Source organism: Diorhabda sublineata, chromosome 6, assembly GCF_026230105.1.
Source record: "Diorhabda sublineata isolate icDioSubl1.1 chromosome 6, icDioSubl1.1, whole genome shotgun sequence".
NCBI lineage: Eukaryota > Metazoa > Arthropoda > Insecta > Coleoptera > Chrysomelidae > Diorhabda > Diorhabda sublineata.
In genome coordinates, this window is record NC_079479.1 from 2,763,533 (window position 1) to 2,784,161 (window position 20,629).

Below are 20,629 nucleotides of genomic sequence, written 5' to 3' on the forward strand. Positions count from 1 at the left end.
GGTTCGGAAAGACGTGCCTTGGTAGCTTATTCCAGACTTTTACGCTTCTCCAAAGGAATGAGTCCCGACAAATTAAAGTTCTGAGCGTTTGTAGGCGAACTCGGTCTTGTAAAAACTACTCTAGAAGGGATTATGTTGGACAGCTTCTATGCTCTAAGCTGTCCAAGTTATAAAGCTGTATTGAGTCAAGTAAGCTTGGGAACCGAGCTCCAAATATGCCACCAATAATCCAAAAATGGACAAATCCGGGACTTGTAGAGAATTAGAAGCTTGAAATGGCTCTAAGTTTTTGTGAAGCTGCTTTTGCTACAATCTGCCACGTGACTATTACTTCCAACTTCAACACCAAATCCTAGGGTGTTTGTGGTTTCTTTCAATTCAAGTTTTCTCTCTATCTTTTACAAAATTATCATTTTTATCGAGATTTCCATTTACATTTCATTTAGACAATGCCAAAATTATTGATTCTCCTTCGATGGTATTAAAGTTTTAGTCAATTATTAAATCGGGATTATTACTTGGGTGATTTTTTTTTCTATGCCCCCTCAAGTTATATAAAGTTTTTACACTTTTATGAGCAAATTAAATCCATTTTCAATCGAATAATAGAGAAATTATTTACTTGTGTAAACAACACGGTTCGGGACAACAAACCAAAAACAAGTAAAATCGAGTCGCTATCCATCACGGATATATATTTGTTTACCAAAGAAATTGTAACAGTAAATAAATAATTTTGTTTACTTTCTCCGCTGGAACACATCGGGTTTTACCCATAAGATTTGAGAAAATATTATCTCATGTCATGTATTTAAACAAGAATTTAATTTTGAATATATACATATATGATTAATTGGTTAATTAATTTTGTTAACGTCAATATTGACATGCAAACTGTTCGATAACTTTAATCAATCAATTGAAAGTTTGTTGCAGTAATTTCAAAACAAAATTTAGTACAGTTATTTGGTGAATAACGAGATTGATGCTGGTACATAAGACGTAATCTTTCGAATGAAATACAAGCCAATTAAATGAGAATATGAATTACAGTCCCACATGCACGAATTTGATTAATTTCTCTAAAAACTATTCCTTCCACGTCAGAACATCGACTCCTGATCTTTAAATCACTCGGTAATCATTCTAAAGAATAACCTTCAATGCTGAGGTTTCCTGTCTCTAAATGCTGGAATTTTATTGGATGTAGAAACGAAAAAGTGAGGATCATAGGCTTGGGGATCGTTGCGAACATTGTTTGACTATATAGAGCTTATGAACGTGGTGTGGGTTCATCACGCTCTGGAGGCTCGGAGCGATCTGAGCGAATGGGGCGCGATTTAGCTGTCTTACACTACTAATTTGAAAACATTCTATGTGTTAAGATAATTTTTTATCAACACAGGGAAAAGTTTAAGTCTGAAATGATTATAGAAATTCATATCGTCAGGCTCTGGAGGCTCGGAGCGAATTGGGCGCGATTTAGCTGTCTTACACTACTAATTTGAAAACATTCTATGTGTTAAGATAATTTTTTATCAACACAGGGAAAAGTTTAAGTCTGAAATGATTATAGAAACTCATATCGTCAGGCTCTGGAGGCTCGGAGCGAATTGGGCGCGATTTAGCTGTCTTACACTACTAATTTGAAAACATTCTATGTGTTAAGATAATTTTTTATCAACACAGGGAAAAGTTTAAGTCTGAAATGATTATAGAAATTCATATCGTCAGGCTCTGGAGGCTCGGAGCGAATTGGGCGCGATTTAGCTGTCTTACACTACTAATTTGAAAACATTCTATGTGTTAAGATAATTTTTTATCAACACAGGGAAAAGTTTAAGTCTGAAATGATTATAGAAACTCATATCGTCAGGCTCTGGAGGCTCGGAGCGAATTGGGCGCGATTTAGCTGTCTTACACTACTAATTTGAAAACATTCTATGTGTTAAGATAATTTTTTATCAACACAGGGAAAAGTTTAAGTCTGAAATGATTATAGAAATTCATATCGTCAGGCTCTGGAGGCTCGGAGCGAATTGGGCGCGATTTAGCTGTCTGACACTACTAATTTGAAAACATTCTATGTGTTAAGATAATTTTTTATCAACACAGGGAAAAGTTTAAGTCTGAAATGATTATAGAAATTCATATCGTCAGGCTCTGGAGGCTCGGAGCGAATTGGGCGCGATTTAGCTGTCTGACACTACTAATTTGAAAACATTCTATGTGTTAAGATAATTTTTTATCAACACAGGGAAAAGTTTAAGTCTGAAATGATTATAGAAACTCATATCGTCAGGCTCTGGAGGCTCGGAGCGAATTGGGCGTGATTTAACTGTCTTACACTACTAATTTGAAAACATTCTATGTGTTAAGATAATTTTTTATCAACACAGGGAAAAGTTTAAGACTGAAATGATTATAGAAACTCATATCGTCACGCTCTGGAGGCTCGGAGCGATTTGAGCGAATTGGGCGCGATTTAGTTGTCTGCCACTACTAATTTGAAAACATACTATAAGTTAAAATAATTTTTTATCAACCCAGGGAAAGATTTAAGTCTGAAATGATTATAGAAACTCATATCGTCAAGCTCTGGAGGCTCGGAGCGATCTGAGCGAATTGGGCGCGATTTAGTTGTCTGACACTACTAATTTGAAAACATTCTATGTGTTAAGATAATTTTTTATCAACACAGGGAAAATTTTAAGACTGAAATGATTATAGAAACTCATATCGTCACGCTCTGGAGGCTCGGAGCGATTTGAGCGAATTGGGCGCGATTTAGTTATCTGCCACTACTAATTTGAAAACATACTATAAGTTAAAATAATTTTTTATCAACCCAGGGAAAGGTTTAAGTCTGAAATGATTATAGAAACTCATATCGTCAAGCTCTGGAGGCTCGGAGCGAATTGGGCGCGATTTAGCTGTCTTACACTACTAATTTGAAAACATTCTATGTGTTAAGATAATTTTTTATCAACACAGGGAAAAGTTTAAGTCTGAAATGATTATAGAAACTCATATCGTCAGGCTCTGGAGGCTCGGAGCGAATTGGGCGCGATTTAGCTGTCTTACACTACTAATTTGAAAACATACTATAAGTTAAAATAATTTTTTATCAACCCAGGGAAAGATTTAAGTCTGAAATGATTATTGAAACTCATATAGTTACGCTCTGGAGGCTCGGAGCGATTTGGGCGCGATTTAACTGTCTTACACTATTAATTTGAAAACATACTATAAGTTAAAATAATTTTTTATCAACCCAGGGAAAGGTTTAAGTCTGAAATGATTATAGAAACTCATATCGTCAAGCTCTGGAGGCTCGGAGCGATTTGGGCGCGATTTAACTGTCTTACACTATTAATTTGAAAACATACTATAAGTTAAAATAATTTTTTATCAACCCAGGGAAAGGTTTAAGTCTGAAATGATTATAGAAACTCATATCGTCAAGCTCTGGAGGCTCGGAGCGATTTGGGCGCGATTTAACTGTCTTACACTATTAATTTGAAAACATACTATAAGTTAAAATAATTTTTTATCAACCCAGGGAAAGGTTTAAGTCTGAAATGATTATAGAAACTCATATCGTCAAGCTCTGGAGGCTCGGAGCGAATTGGGCGCGATTTAGCTGTCTTACACTACTAATTTGAAAACATTCTATGTGTTAAGATAATTTTTTATCAACACAGGGAAAAGTTTAAGTCTGAAATGATTATAGAAACTCATATCGTCAGGCTCTGGAGGCTCGGAGCGAATTGGGCGCGATTTAGCTGTCTTACACTACTAATTTGAAAACATTCTATGTGTTAAGATAATTTTTTATCAACACAGGGAAAAGTTTAAGTCTGAAATGATTATAGAAACTCATATCGTCACGCTCTGGAGGCTCGGAGCGAATTGGGCGCGATTTAGTTGTCTGCCACTACTAATTTGAAAACATACTATAAGTTAAAATAATTTTTTATCAACCCAGGGAAAGATTTAAGTCTGAAATGATTATTGAAACTCATATAGTTACGCTCTGGAGGCTCGGAGCGATTTGGGCGCGATTTAACTGTCTTACACTATTAATTTGAAAACATACTATAAGTTAAAATAATTTTTTATCAACCCAGGGAAAGGTTTAAGTCTGAAATGATTATAGAAACTCATATCGTCAAGCTCTGGAGGCTCGGAGCGATCTGAGCGAATTGGGCGCGATTTAAGTTTCGAGACATACTATATATAAAGATAATTTTTTATTATCATAGAGAAAGAAATTTGAGAATTTCAATTATAGCGATTTTAAAAACTAAATCGTCAACAATTCAAATTATGTACGAGATATTTGTAATATAATTTCAAGTCAATATTCCTAAATGTTGTCCATTGGTCTTGACACGGTTCAAAACATTTCGAAATATGATTAATGAATAATTGTTACATCTAATTATTATTAAACGAGGTACATACCTACAAAACTATTTTCTATTTTTTTTTCTATATGTTAAAGTAACGAATTTTCAGTTGGGGATAACAAACATAACCTTGTCAATTGCCTTGGTAGGATACGTGCTTTTCCAACATTACTGTTACATCATCAGTTTAAAATAATTTTCATTCGAAAAATTTATAATATCATTATTTTTTTTTCAATATTCTGAACAGATAAAAGACTTTTGGAAAATATTAAGGTTAGGTCACCCTTAATTAACCCGCTAGAATGCTTCCATCGCCAAATTTGGTATTTCTAAGTTAAAGGTTTGCGAAGAAATTAATTTTATATAAAATTTCGAATCCTGCTTTGAGACCCTATAATTCCTCAAGGAAGCAACGTGCTTTAGACGTGAATCGTCACATTTAGCATCCAAACAGCACATAAACTCACAAAAATCAAGCACTGCGTATGAAAAAGGTCTTCAGCTTTACTTTTGTCGATAATCAAAAAATGTATACCTGAGGTAGTAGAATAATGGGTGGTCAAGGGCCGTTTAGCACCAATTGACGTTTCCAAAAGCTGATCTCTTTCGAAAATCCCATTAGGCACTTTGGCTTCAGCATTTTAATGTCATTAGGCAAGTTGTTTAAGTGTTTGAACCGCGTGGTCTGCAGGTCTTTCTTCTAGCATGTATCAGAAACACACAACAAGCTTCGTGACATTAAACAACTCGTGGTCAAGGCACCAGATCTCAATTCTTTAGTTTCCCATCAATCAAACTCGATGCAAAAGGAGATTTGACTATTTTTTTTTATATAAGTACAACGAAACGTAACGAGGATGTGGTATTTATACACGTGGAATTGTTACAGAAACGTCGAGAATTAATCAATAAAAATGTCATTGTCAACAAATGTACAGTTTTCTGTATACTACTCCAACATGAGTCTGCGTCTCGTTTTCGTATTTTTTTTTTCAATATAAATCAAAATGTCACTGACACGATCATGATTTAAAATTGTCTTTTAGACCCGTTGATTGAAATTAAAAAAGTATCTATCTATATATTTTTTCAGACGTGCAGTCGAGCTAAATCTTTTGAATTTCTTTCCATTCAATCCGGTCACTAATTGTGACCTTTAAGTTGGGATATTAACTATCTTGAACGCTTAGATAGAGTCTGGTAGCCTTAAGTCGATTGAGGAAACCTTTTATTACACTTATAAGCAGCAAAAAACATTCGCCATCACTTTTCCGATCAAGCAAACAGTCTTTGACCTTTTCGGAGCATATTGGCCCCTTGCCGACTGTTTTTGCGTTTGAGGAATATAGTTTTGGATTCAGTCATGCATCGTAGCAAAAATCGAAACAATTATGCTTAAACCGCGTCGGTAGACCTTAGAAATGTTCCAGTTTATGGTATATGCGTCCGTTTTATATGCTGATAGTCCTTCTATCTCTTTAAACTTAATCCGAGGATCGTCCAGTATCATTTTACGGTCCTAATTTATTTTACAGCCTGTCTACTTGGGTCTCTATATTAACTCGTACCTTTTCTAAGAAAAGGTACTTCAAGTAGTGACATTTAACCTCTTCTCGAGCTCTTCTTAAATCTTCCAGCTCCAGCTCTCATATTTGCATGTTTTGTGTTCTCCCTGTGTTTGATTTCTGGTTTTTTTTCGCGCATTCTTTTGACCTGACCAAAGTCGTCACATCCTGAACTCTTAATTCTCCTAAAACTCCTAAATTCCATCATAGTTTCATCTAACAATAGAAAATACTAAGCGCGTGTTTTTAAAAATGATCATAACTTGAGTACCGGAGTGAAATTTTCTATTACGAAGGCTGTATTGTAAACAAATCAGTGTAGCCGTATCTTAAAGTCGAATAAAAGTTGTAGCGTTAAACAATTGGCGAATTAATATATCGATCATAGTATGAGAAATAATTTAGTTTCTGTTACAATCAACGACCGTACTAAAACGAACTACTACTTACTCTTTTAATATTCGGGTATGCAGTTATGCTCCGATGCAGGTCAGCTGGCGCCCGCGCCGTTCTTTTCCTTTTATTTTTTGCGTTGCTCGTTTGTCATTATAAGAATGTAAAACGATATAAAAAAAATTGATGATCGCTCTTACGAGTTGAAAACTTTCTGTATAAGAGCTTTCAATTTATTATGAATGACGCCATAGTGTTATTTAAGCGACAACTTTTATTTATTTATGGAGCTGTAGTACTTTCTCAGCGACAGTCAAAGTACGAAATCTAAATATTCATTGCTACTTAAATTTTGAGATATGACAACACTGATGTCAATATGTCAAATCTGACATTGACATTTGACATTTTTAATGGTGAACGCGTTATTTTTTTCGACTCAACTCTTTGGTGATTAAGCACCATATCGAGAAAATCGTGGTCGCACTTCGATACAAGATAAATTTCGTGAAGGTCATCCCAAAATCTGCTGTTGAGCCAGAAAATACGGATGCTGTGCGTAAACTGATGTTCTAAGACCGTCATGTGAAATAGCATGAGATCGAGGCATACTTGGACATCAGTTTCACTCGCATACGTTCAATATTGCATGAACAATCGATTGTCAAAAAGATTTTTCCAAACTGTTCAAAAAAATCTCTTGTGGATTGGTGCACAGAAATTCTGAACAAATTCAATCGCGATGCTTTAAAAGAAGTCTATGAGGTCGTGAACAGGCGGCGAAGCATGGATATATGCATTTGAACCCGAAATTGAACAACAATCAAGACGATCCAACGAAATTAGTTCGCGCACGAAGCACGTCGAAGCTGTTTTTTGTATTTGGAATAACAGGACCCTTCCTAAAACCCTTCCAGTTATTCCGTACGGTCTATTTTGAATAAAGAATATAAAAATATCAAAACACCAGAAGACATTGCGGGCGAAAATTGCTTAACCACCAAGGATTATGTCTACTACCTAGTCATTTAGACAAAATGACAAATGTACGAGGTTTCATTAGAAAAATTATTCTACATTCTAATGCTCCCTGTTCAATATACTCCCCTCCCCTCGCCACGCACCTTTCCATACGTTTTTTCTATTGATCGAACCAGTGCTGGAAGTCTTCTTTGGTGAAGGTCTTCAGAGCTCCGCCGTTTTCTGCTTTACCGTTTCCATCGGCTCAAATCTGGTCCTTTTCAAAGCAGATCTTTTTCTAATCTACCAGACCCGTTGACGTAAAAGCTTTTGGTCAGGAGTCAGATTTTTTGGCACCAACTTCGCACAGATTTTTGTCATGTCTAAAATTTTTCTAACCGTTTCTTTATCGGTGTTTACAGCTTCGACAATCATCCGGATGCTCAGTCGACGATCTGCACGCACATTTTGGTTGATTTTGATCACTGTTTCCGGAGTTAAAACAGTCACAGGGCGACCTGGGCGCTGGTCATCTTCAGTGCTCTCTCGACCCTCACTAAAGCGCTTACACCACTCAAAAACACGTGCACGAGATAGAGAATTGTCCCCATAGGCTTCTTGCAACAATTTGTAGCACTCAGTCGGAGTTTTTTTTAATTTAACGAGAAATTTGAGATTGAAAAACACGTTCGTTTCAAACCGCTACGAAAACGTATTTTTGGACGCGCATAGACAAGATATTCAGATACCCAACGCACTACTCGGGCGCCCTTTAGGCGCGCAGTCTCGTTATTTAATAGCCAGACCTCGTATAATCCTGAAAATCGAGATTTTTATCTTGGTGAATGAAGCATATAGAAAAGACTTTTCATTTATAGGTTTTGTTGTTGAATGAAATCTACTTTTAACTTTTTGATACATGAAAATGCTTTGAAATTAAAAATAAGTCTACATAACAGAGAAATCGATTTTATTTGTGACATATTTGACGGGTAAGCACGCGCGCAAAGCACCAAAAGTGTTTTGAATGAAGTTAGTGCCATCTTTTAACAAAGAAAGGCATCAATTCAAATTCCCGATGTTTGCAGTATAGTTTTTTTTTAATTTTTGTTTGTATATGATGTCCAAATCCAAGAGATTTCGTTTTCGTCTTGAGAAAGATGCGAGAATCTTTCGAAAACCCTGTTTGTAAGTCGGCTTTAATAAAATGGCCATTATTGTAATAATTCCTGATGTTTAAATAAATATGTATCAAATACCTACCTATCTAAAGATTATTTCATATAAAAACATATAAATATACGTTTTTTGTTTAAAACTTTAATCGTTTAGCAAAAAATAATTTCCGTATTGGATAAAAACTTTTCGTGTCAAGGTACGTTTGATAAGTTGAAGGTATAATCTTGTCTTTGTTAAAAAAAATGTGTGTCAGATATAAAGACTCGAAAAAAAATTGAGGAAACTTGGATTTTCCTGGCAAAACTTTATATTACATAGTTTTCCGCATACTTTTACTGATAAGGGTTAATTATGACAAAAAAATCTAGAAATTCAACAAAAAATTTAATATTTTCGAAGGCATTTGGGATACGGATTTCTCATTGGCATGAATCGATTGAAAAAAAGTGCGGTCGCACATAAAGAAAGGACACACAAACGACGCTGATTGCCCGCCACGGATATACTTGTAGACAACATTTTATATAACACCCTTATCGATAGGGAAGGTTTTCAGAAACACCTACCTGAAGTTGAAATTGTGTTAAAAGAACCGTGAAAATCAGAGCGCTGGAACGCCGTCAATTACTGCTTAAACAATTAGACTTTTTCTACAATAATCCATAAATTTTCCACAACTAACATAAATGATTACTTTCCATATAATATTGAAAATAAACAATCTATATATATAAAACTGAATTGCTGTTCATTAGTTTCGCTCAAAGTCGAAAACGGCTGGACAGATTTGGTTAATTTTGATGTTTGAAGGTTTGAAAGGTAAATAAATATGAAAATTCTGAACGCAACTATAATATTTGACAGTATACCGATGATTCCAACGAATTTACTATTCGATTTTGAACGTTTACAATTTCCGGTACGTCTGGACTTTGCGTTGACCATAAATAAATCGCAAGGCAGGTCGTTGGAAATAGGCGGAATCAACTTTCCCTGTTTCGCGCGTGGACAATTATACGCGCGACAGAAAACCGTCATTTTTGTTTATTTACGCGCCACAAAATAAAACATGTAGTTTATGAGAAAGCTTTAAATTCGTTGTTGCAAATTGTGTCTTTGTCCATAACCGTTAACGAAATATTTAAATAGCGAGTTAGGGGCCATCCATAAAGTACGTCACACGAATTTTAGAACTTTTGAACCCCCCCCCCCTGTCCTTGTCAAAGGTTGTCACATTTTTATAACCCCCCTCCTGATGTGACGTCACACATTTTTAAAATTTATGTATTTAAAAATAATCGAGAAAAAAGAGTCATTTCCATTTTTTACTTATTTTTATTAAATAATAATCTAATAAAATCAACATAAAGTCCAACATTTCATAAAATTTATTAAATTTTTAATTCACATCCAAACTTTGCGTTTTAGTATTTTAAATTTTAACATGTGACGTCACAAAACTATTGACCCCCATGCCCCTTGTCACACTTCGGTGATACCCTCCCACCCCATTAACGTGTGACGTACTTTATGGATGGCCCCTTACATATTATCAGTTGCTGAGAAAAAAAATTATTATAGGTAAAAAATTTTTGCTAACGGGCATTTTAGGATAGGGAAAAACAATTTTCGCCACTATCAACAACACTTTTGGGTTTTATTTAGTTAAAACTTGTTCAAAATGAAACGAAAATTAATTTTTATAATTAAATTATTGTTAACGCCGGACCTGTACTTTCGAATCGTCTACTTTTTTTCTCGATTTTTCAACGACTCCTAGTCTTTCCGGTAAACGACGAACAAGGATCTATTTATAGACGTATATACAGAGCTAGAACTATAATTACGTACATTCTATACAGTTAAAAGAGTCGGTGTACTTCTTTTTCTACGTAATTATAGTTGATGGCTGGAGTCTAAGATTCTGTAAATATATTTTAGTAGGCTACTAAAAACTGAGCTGAATGCGTGAAAGATGAAGAAAAAGAAACAGTACCGCCAGGGGCGTACTCAAACAACAATATTGATTAGATAGGACAATATTTATATAAGATAATTCTAGTTTTATTTAGTTGAATTGATCGAAATTTTTTGTTTTTTACGTTCATGCAATAAACACAATTTTAATGAACTGTATTTACTGGAAAAAAGTGGATCTTTAATGTACTAGCGCTAAAATATTACAAAACGAGTAACACTAGTTACTGTTTTGCGAAATACACTTTCCAACTAGTTGTGTACACTATTTTTTCTACGGCCACGTTAAAAATTCTTCAAAAAAAAACGTATTCTTTTAAATAAGAAAGTTGATTAAACAATATCACACTTGTGTTGAAAGGTATTTCAACATATGCGTTGGAAAATATACAAACACGTGTGCTGCTGAAAAATTGAAAAATTCTACAAAATATTTTTTATTTTGTGATAGTAGATATGACGAAAACGAAAAGAATGATTATGAAATATTTTATAACTAAAGAACAGAAAAATAACCAATAAAACAATAATATTTTTGTAACTAAATAATTACGCTGGTCGACAAAAAACTATTTTTTTGTAGTAACACAAGAATGAATAGCATATTGTGATAAAATATGTACAAATACGAAAATATGAAAAAATAATTGTAACTCGTGAGGTTTTTACGTTACATTTACATAGAACCATATTCAGGGGTAAAACGATATTTATAGCTCTTATCTCTTATCTCAACCCTTTTATGAGGGGTTGCACTTTTTCTTTTTCAAAACTAATAATGGCCGAATTCTCGTCCTGTCACTGACAGCTCCCAAATTTTCGAAAAATAATGTCAGTTGGGAATGGAGGACACGAATTTTCAATGGCATTCGAGCTCCAAAGGATTTGTAGGCCCGCTAGAAGCTGGTCAAATAACTGTTGGTAGTTTGGATCCATATTGTTGCCCAAGAATCCCCTCAATGCACTAACAAATACCTCTAAGTTCCTATCCGGTGAGAGTTTTTTTGCAAAATTGTCATGGTCCAACAATTTGTGGCCCGATAAAAAAACCTTCCTTCAATTCGGCATTACTTAAATGGGGAAAGACTTCTCGTAAGGTATTTCAATCCATCACCCTCTTTATCCATAGCCTTTACAAAGTTTTTCATCAATCCAAGCTTAATGCGAAGAAGAAAATTTTGAATTCCCGATTTAAACTCACTTCTTGCTTGCCAATTTTTTTTTACATAGTGTTGATCTACTGCCCGACTGTTCCATGAACAAAGAAACCCTGCAATGTTTCGTAAACCCTTCCTGAAGTTCCATTAATATCCCAATCATGTAGAATGTAGAAAATTCTTTTTCTAAAGTTTCATTCTTTAAGATGGGAAGCAATAAGCTCAGATTGTTGCTTTGATAACCCCAAATCACGTGCTAAATCATTCAACACAAATGTAGAACTAGTACTAGTACCTAATATGATACTTAAAACCCATCTTTATAGAGATAAACAGAATGGATGGAAAATATATAAACAAAAAATCACTTATTAAATTGGATACTTTACATATAACCCTCGTATAAACAAATTTTGTTTTCCAATAAACAGTGTTTAATGCTTTTTAAATTATTTATTTAGAATATTTAATTTTTTTATTTGAAGAGCCCGAAATGTATTTAGAAATAACCAGAGAATCAGTTTAATTTATATCATTCATACCACTGCCATCTATTAGTTAAGAATTCAATTAATAAGATCGAAAGAATGGAACCTGTTTATTCATACATCGAATTGCGTCATGGTAGGAATGTAAATTATTCTAAACAAATGATTTAATAACCAACTCGAACTATGTATATATCTATAATTAAATTATCAAAATATTTTATCTTGGTAAATATCCGTTCGGAACGTTAAATGGTTTTGTGGCGATTTTTTTTTATTCGGAGAATATGAAATTATAAAACAAAACATTTCCTCTTCCTTTTTAATTCGAATCAATATGGTAATTTAACCATTTCTAGAATTTATATCTTGAAAATAGCCAGATATCTACGATCATAATAAAATTCCATGAATTACCAAATTATATTGGTATCAAGTAAGATAAAACGTTTTATCGTATTTTCCCAACTGATCATATAAAAAAAATATTGCAATTGTTGTTGTTTTGTTACAAATATTTACTTTATATTAAAACGTATTCGAAATATACTAACGCCTGGGATACTTTTTTGTAGAGAATTTTGGACACAGTGTAGATATGGTTATAATAAAAGGCGGGAGATTATAGAAAGGCCAAAAATAAGTCAAACACTTTATATAACCTAACTCATATATTCTTAATATCATAGCTTTAGTAAACAAAAGTGTATTTTTTCTATGTTTAACTACAATAAAAGTAATAAAAATATATATTTAATTTCAGAAAGAAGGTTTTTCTTCATTTAATCGTGTATCCCATTCAATTTTAGAGAGGAACAAAGATAAGCAAATAAGATAAGAAAAATTCTTATTATTTAAATAAATTACATACTCACATTGCATCTAAATGTTTGCGATACGCCCTTCTCTTAAATTTTACCAGAATCGAATAAAAACAACACATTTTTATATTTGTATTTCAGGAATCAATCACGTTTTGCTTTAAAACCTATGTAAGCAGAAATTAACATTCCAATCAATAGATAATAGTAGTTTTGAAATAATTAAGTTATATATACAGAGTAGTTCAACAAAACAAAGTAGCAGAGACGTAGAAAGAATTTATATACGAAGATGGTTCTGGAAGTACCTGCATATAGCATATATTTCAAGTTCATTGCAAAATTAATGAATTAAAGTTTGAATTGCTACCCCATGCATGCTATTCGCCAGATTTATAAAGCGGTTAATGTTAAAATAGCAGAATTTGACATTAAATAGATATCGATCAACTTTGAAGCTTTATATTTCAAAAAATATTAGAACCGATGATATAAATATACTACACATTATGAAACAATTCATTTAAGATTGAAAAAAAATATTATTGAGGCTCTAAAACCAATATTTTGGAAGATATAACCAAAAGAATAGGATTATGTCATTCCCAATGTTACAAAATGAGGTTAGAACTCAAAAATTTTAGTTTCAAAATGAATTGAAGCTTTTTTGGGATTCATTTGTAGCGCTACTCCTAATTTCAAAGCGTCTATATTGAAAAAATGAATCAAAATTTGACTTTAAATTAATAATGATCAACTATATTTCGAAAAATATTAGAACCGATGAGTTAAATATACCACAGATTATGAAACCATTCATTTCAAATTGAAAAAACACATTATTGAGGCTGTAAAATCAATAGTTTGGAAGATATAACCAAAAGAATAGGGTTATGTCATTTCCGATGTTACAAAATTAAGTTAGAACTCAAATTTAAAATTCTCCCTCCGTCCAACCCCTAATTCATTGTGAAAATATCTTTACAAATTGAGTTTCATTCAAATTTATGGTATATTTTTGACAAATCGAAACGATTAAATAAAATAAAAAGGATGTAATAGGACAGATTTAATAATTGGTATGTTTTGTTTACATTGACCACTTTGTAGGTATAATATGTAATTATTAGAAATTGAATTGTATTGAAGTATACAAAACATTCTAAACGTCAATATTGTAATCTATGCATAATATTTCGACATTAGAATAGTAGAAATAAAATTTTTTTAAATGATTCTAAATTACTGTAAAACATCACGACAATAATTAATACGTTAATTCAATCAATGATTAGAGAGCCTAAGGAATATCTAGTAAAAACTAGTTTCTTGCTGTTATAAAAAAGATATACAATACCGGTCAAAAGTTTTTGACCATTCATTAAATTTCAAAATATTGCACTTTAACTTTTCTTTAAGGAACGTCCATAAACCACGTAACTCTGCCAAGAGAAGGGGATAAGATCAAATACTACGCTTATTCACGTGACGGGAGGGAGGAGGTGTGGGCAAAGCTACATATTTTTCTTCAGATTAAATTTTCTTGAGGAAAATTATTTTATTTGGCACTCAAATGCTAATTTTTCAAGAATAATTATAAATACATTGTTTTAAATTGAATCAAATATTGATTCAATATCAAAAACACGTAGCAACGGGTAGGGGGAAGGGGTAAAACACGACGACGGCTCGGTAATGGTTTGGGGATATTTTCAGGATCGCCAACTTAGGGGTTTTCCCAACAAATTTAGGGTAAAACACGACGAAGGTTGGTGATGGTTTAGGGATATTTTCAGGGTTCACAACTTAGGGGTTTTCTCCACCAATTTAGGGGGGAAAATGTGGATGGAATGTTTTTTGGGGCATTTGTAAGGATTTTTATATCTTCAAATATTTATTTATTTTTCATTATAGGAAATTAGACAAATGTAGCAGGATTATTTTTAATTTAGAAGTAGAAAAAAACAACATCTGGAAGGAGACATAACAAGTTAGGGGAAAAGTTGAAGGATTAATGAAATTTTTTATCTGACAAAACAATACTAAAATATTAGGAATACTAATAAGGAAATTCATTATTCAAATGAGTTCCAAGGTGCAATTATCTCTTAGTAAATATTCCTATATTTAAATAGCGATTAATATCACCAAAATTATTATACACAAAACAGTAACTTTTATAATTATTAATACATAGTCTATATAATAAAATAATTCTTAAAATTCTTGGATTTATTTAATAAACTTGATATTATTGTATAAAAAGATCTTTTCTACTTCTTCACTAAAGCTTAAATAATGAAAATAGCATTTTTTATATCCCGTACACGTGTTTCCTGAATTCAAGTATTATTTTTAAACTTTATGCCACCCACCCAAGATTTAATTCATTTTATACTTAGTGTGTAATCAAATTTTGTGTAAATAATAGAATATCAATGGTTTTCTATTCTATAAAATAAACAATCCTTCAGTAAAACAGAATTTAATTATTGTTATATATATATATATATATATATATATATATATATATATATATATATATAACAATAATTAAATTGGGGACTGGAGCAATATTGTTCGAAATTAAACTTTGTGTATAGTTCAGTTTGAAATGTATGTAAAAAGTAAATAAAGTGTTACTTACGGTTCTGCTTCGATGCTTTTTAATTTAGCTACATAATTAGATGGAATGTACCCCTCTTGTCTCGTTCTTTTACTTCTTGCCAGCCACCAATCCCCTTGGGTATCATTTAATATTTCTAAATGTTCCCCTTTTCTAAAACTAAGGTCCTCATCAGTTCTAGCACCGTAATCGTATAACGCGACAAAAACACGTTCACTTGGTTGCTCGGGCTCGGTGACATTAACTATTGGGGGCCTAGCTACTTCCGAAGGTGGGGTAGGTATGGGATTTACTTGTAACGTATTGTCTTCTATAGGATTAACCCCTAAACCTCTGTTAGTGTTTCTTTCTATTCTATCTGTCGTAGAAGGGCTGCTAAAACAATTGCCCATTTTTCAATTGGTTTGATTTGATTCACCTCACGAAATAGTTAACCATCACCCACTGTACGTTTAACGCGTTTTTAGATTAAAAAGTAACTCCGATAGATTCAATATTAAAAATTAAGCACTCGAAAATATTTTTTTAGACATATCAATCCCTCGTTTCAACAATTTTGATTCACAAAGTGAATTTTATTAGGGAAAGGCAAATAGAGTGATTGTGATTAGAAACAGAAAACTTTCGCTTTCACCAATGACTATTTTTGACAGGTGTAGTATTTTTGGTAGCACTGCTTGTCAAATTTCAGGTTAGAAATGAAATTTGACAAACGACCGTTCAACATTTTTGCTGTGTCAACTCGGCGAAAAGGATTTATTTTGTAAATATTTTATAAAATAAAAATAGTAGTAAACATTTTAATATTTTTCTGTGATATTAGAAGATATATCTTTTCTGTTATATTTACTATGCCGCAATATAAAGGTAATTTATCATTTTGTATAAATTAATTTATAACCTCATTTTATTTCATTTTTTCGTCTGTTAAAATATCTAATTCATAATTATTTTTTAGTCAAAGTTAAATGGGGCAAAGAAAGCTTCCCAGATATAGAGGTTAATACCGATGAACCCCCTCTTTTATTTAAGGCACAGTTATTTGCATTGACGGGTGTTCAACCGGAAAGACAAAAAGTAATGATTAAAGGCGTTACACTCAAAGATACTGATTGGAATAATTTCAAATTAAAAGATGTGAGTATTACAAAGAAAACTGAAATTTGCTTTGTCATTGTCATACAATAATTTTTCAATTTCAATGTTTTATTTAACAGGGAGTTACTGTTTTACTGATGGGTAGTAAAGAAGAGGATGTACCAAAAGAACCCATTGAAAAAACAGTTTTTGTAGAAGATATGAATGAAAGTGAACTTGCTACAGCTGTATGTATTATTTTATATTAATTAACTTGAAAAAAATGCATTTTTCTTTTAGTTGGAATTACCAGCAGGTTTAACAAATTTAGGAAATACTTGTTACATGAATGCAACTGTACAATGTCTAAAAGCTGTACCGGAATTGAGGGAAGCTCTACAGAGTTATCAAGGAGGTAATTTTTGAAAAAAAAATTATTACTTTATTTATTTTGAGATTTTGTAGGTGTAGCAGCTGGTAGTAATGTCATCCCCTCCCAATCTATAACAGCTGCCCTTAGGGATCTCTATAACAACATGGATAAGGGTAATACGGTTCCTCCCATAGTTTTATTGCAAGTTCTTCATATGGCGTTTCCCAGATTTGCTGAAAAGAATGAACACGGGACGTTTGCTCAACAGGACGCCAATGAATGTTGGACTGAATTGATTAGAATGTTGCAGCAAAAATTACCTTCAAAACAAAACGAAGGAAGCAGCAAGGAACAGTTTAAGTAAGATTGTCATAACTACTTTTGCACTATTTTTTCCTTTCATCCCTTTTTAGGTCTTTTATAGATCAATATTTTGGAGGGACGTTCGATGTGGAGTGGAAGTGTGTTGAAACTGAAGATGAGGCTGTTTCAAAATGTAAAGAACAGTTTTTGCAGCTCAGCTGTTTTATATCTCAAGATGTCCGGTATATGCATTCGGGATTAAAGAATGTTAGTAATTTATTTATAATTAATGAACTTTGATATCTAAACTGGTATTGGACAAATTCTGATTTTTTCATATAAAAAGCAACAAAATGATTTGATTTTTTAAAAATTTGTATTATTAATGATGATTTTTCATTGATCAGCAATTAATTTATTAGTTCTGTGTTTAAATTGGAAAGTTTTTTGCACTTGTGGTCTTGTGTTTTAAAAATTTAGCAATAGAAAAGTCGCCTCTCATGAAAATTGGAAATATTTTGTTATTTTTTCAACTATTTTCAGCATTTTGTCTATTTCTTAGGTTTAATAGATGGATCTTATATGTAAATAATAATGTTTATTTTCAGAAATTGCAAGAACAAATTACTAAAAAATCTTCAACTTTAGATAGAGATGCCCTTTATACGAAAACGGTAAAATTAGTTATTTCATTTTAGGAAATTTTGTATTTCCACTTACAATTTTTTTTCAGTCAAAAATAAGTAGGTTACCTGCGTATTTGACTGTACAGTTCGTGAGGTTCTACTATAAAGAAAGGGAATCTATAAATGCAAAAATTCTTAAGGACGTTAAGTTTCCCGTGGATTTTGATGCTTATGATTTGTGTACACCGGAATTACAAGAGAAGTTGTCACCTATGCGGGCTAAATTTAAGGTAAAACTAATTTTTTTACTCCAGTTTTTTTCCTTTCTACATATAACCAATCATTATCATTGAGCTTGTTTGTTTTTAAAATAATAATTTGTCAATATTTTTGAGTCTTCCTATTTGGTCACTTAAGACAAGAAGCTAATCCAAAGAATCCCAATTTAACTTCATTGGTAGCATCATATGTTAAAATGATTTTGATTTTTAGTAATTTCTGACAAAAAATATTTAATTTTTCAAAAAACAAAGAGATGCGGTTCAAAAATTATCATAATTTTTTTTAATTATGCCAGAAGATTTGTATTTGGAAATTGTTTGAAAAAAATTATAAAACTTGAAATTTCCTTTATATATATATATATATATATATATATATATATATATATATATATATATATAAAGGAAATTTCAAGTTTTTTCACTTATCATGTCAATGTCGAGGCTCCCTGATAATACTGGGTTAGTAAGAAGACTTAAGAGGATCGATCCCTTTGAGTTAGTATAGATTTTAGTGTAAAAAAGTAGATTGTGTGTGCATGTAAACTATATGCTGATGAATATACCTTATAGTTTTAAATTTCAAACTTTAATCAGATTAAATTAGACTGAATTGCTAATTGGTCACTGTTGAGTAGATTCTAATATCCTAAACGCCTTTATGGGTGTTTAATTTAAAAATTATTTACACTAATCTATGCAGTACTTATTTTATTTAGGAATATGAAGACGCTCTTGTAGAAAGAGCATCCAAAGAGAAGGATAAAAACAATAAAGGAGACAACAAGGAAGAAAAAAAGTACGAACCGTATTGGTTCGAGGATGGTAAGTGTTTCTTTTAATTATTTATAAATATATTTTCTCATTTATTATTCATTTCTAGATCTGGGAAGTAACAACAGTGGTTATTATACGTTACAAGCAGTTTTAACTCATCGAGGTAGATCTTCTTCGAGTGGACATTATGTCGCGTGGGTTCGACAATCCGGAGAAAAATGGATAATGTGTGACGATGATAACGTTTCACCCGTTTCAACGGAAGATATTTTAAAATTATCCGGAGGAGGTAAAAACTCAATTATACCATTTTATTGGTGTGTGTTTGGTGTAGTTTTAGAAAAAAAATTGTTGTTCAAGTATTTTTTTGTGTTAACAATACTTGTAATAATAAATCAAGTTCATTGTTTCGCTAAAATTTATGACAATAATGGAACAACAAGACCCGATGCTGCCAAAAAGTAATCTATAGTTCAAACTTCATCTGGTGATACACAAATCAGATCAGGCCATTTAGACAAAAATACAGGAATCACTAGATAAGATTGAGTCTATCAACTGAATTGCAGTTGATTCTATGGAAGAAATGTTGAAATTCTCATCCATTTCTTTGAGATCAGATCCAACACTGTTTTTCATTAGACACAGATTAATTAAGAAGTAACAACATTCAAGCTGTTCACCTGATGACATTATTCATTGAACAGAAACTAGAGTTTTAGTGGAACAATTCCAAGTTATCAACTCTTAAATGTAATGTAATTTTGATGGAACAAGGATTCTGTCAACACCAATTGAAACAACTCAAATGATGTGGAATGTTAGTACATTAAATCCTTGCCATCAGACGTTGAAAGGGGTTAGGTTAGGTAACCCTGATGGAACAAGGGTTCTGTTTACACCTAGTGAAACAACCAAAATGATGTGGAACTTTAGTGTGACAAATTCATCTCATCGGGTCTTGAATGTGCTGTAACAAGGGTTCTGAAACAACCCTAATGTAAAGAGTATCAATTTTACGAGCAATTGCAAATTCAATGGTAATTATCAAATTCTTTTTCAGGTGACTGGCATTGTGCTTATGTACTACTTTACGGTCCCAGGTTGTTGCAGTTGAATTATTTAGCAGAAGAAAAAATGGTTACTGAATAATCAAATCTATTGTCGCAATATTTTTGATGCTTTAAATATTTGTATCTTTGTAATCATCTTCGAGGTAACGAAACTTACCTGATTTTTATAAATAAAATATTTTTTTTCTTCTATATTTGACGTTTTATTTCATTTAAGTAGATAATATACTATATATGACAGTGAAAAACTAGGAAAAGACAAAAAAAAGAAAACTTCTTTCGAGTGTATTGGTCACTTATTGTAATAGTTGTAGTGAACTAACGAAAATAAGGATGATTTTCAGAGACACCTGGTATGAGACAAGCGAAGGCACACATAGATAGACCTTGTGCATCTCACATTAAACAACTGCTCCAAATAAACAGTCTCAAAATCCGACTAGAGACCGGACACTACCATCCTCACACCACGGGCATCATGGACGATCCGGAGTGCCGTTGGTGCATGGTGGAGGATGAAACCGCAGACCACGTCATC

At 32.5% G+C, this 20,629-nt stretch overlaps 2 protein-coding genes across 3 annotated transcripts in view; one reads left to right on the top strand and one right to left on the bottom strand.

Annotated features, from left to right (window-relative positions):
• Positions 1–16,242, bottom strand: part of LOC130445995 (tyrosine-protein kinase Src42A) — a 93,345-nt gene extending 77,103 nt beyond the window's left edge. Inside the window, exon 1 of the mRNA XM_056781947.1 lies at positions 15,603–16,242. Coding sequence (XP_056637925.1) covers positions 15,603–15,973 — 371 coding nt within the window. The 5' untranslated portion in view covers positions 15,974–16,242. The remainder of the gene's footprint in view (positions 1–15,602) is intronic.
• LOC130445996 (ubiquitin carboxyl-terminal hydrolase 14) lies at positions 16,230–20,283 on the top strand. Of its 2 annotated transcripts, XM_056781949.1 has the most exons (11): positions 16,230–16,448; positions 16,540–16,718; positions 16,799–16,906; positions 16,959–17,073; positions 17,124–17,391; positions 17,445–17,601; positions 17,943–18,008; positions 18,068–18,250; positions 18,961–19,066; positions 19,125–19,307; positions 20,082–20,283. In XM_056781949.1, the coding sequence occupies exons 1-11, from the start codon at positions 16,433–16,435 to the stop codon at positions 20,168–20,170; spliced, it is 1,470 nt and encodes a 489-aa protein (XP_056637927.1). In that variant the 5' UTR covers positions 16,230–16,432; the 3' UTR covers positions 20,171–20,283. The 2 variants fall into 2 exon arrangements, with proteins under 2 accessions (XP_056637927.1, XP_056637926.1); XM_056781948.1 differs by having other exon boundaries at positions 16,271–16,448; positions 19,125–20,283.
• Positions 20,284–20,629: the final 346 nt, after the last annotated feature.

Bases quoted from the DNA above. Each gene is read 5' to 3' on its own strand.
- LOC130445996 (XM_056781948.1), top strand. The intron at 16,719-16,798 runs GTGAGTATTACA...TTTATTTAACAG, and splicing joins ATAATTTCAAATTAAAAGAT to GGAGTTACTGTTTTACTGAT. The intron at 17,074-17,123 runs GTAATTTTTGAA...GAGATTTTGTAG, and splicing joins TCTACAGAGTTATCAAGGAG to GTGTAGCAGCTGGTAGTAAT.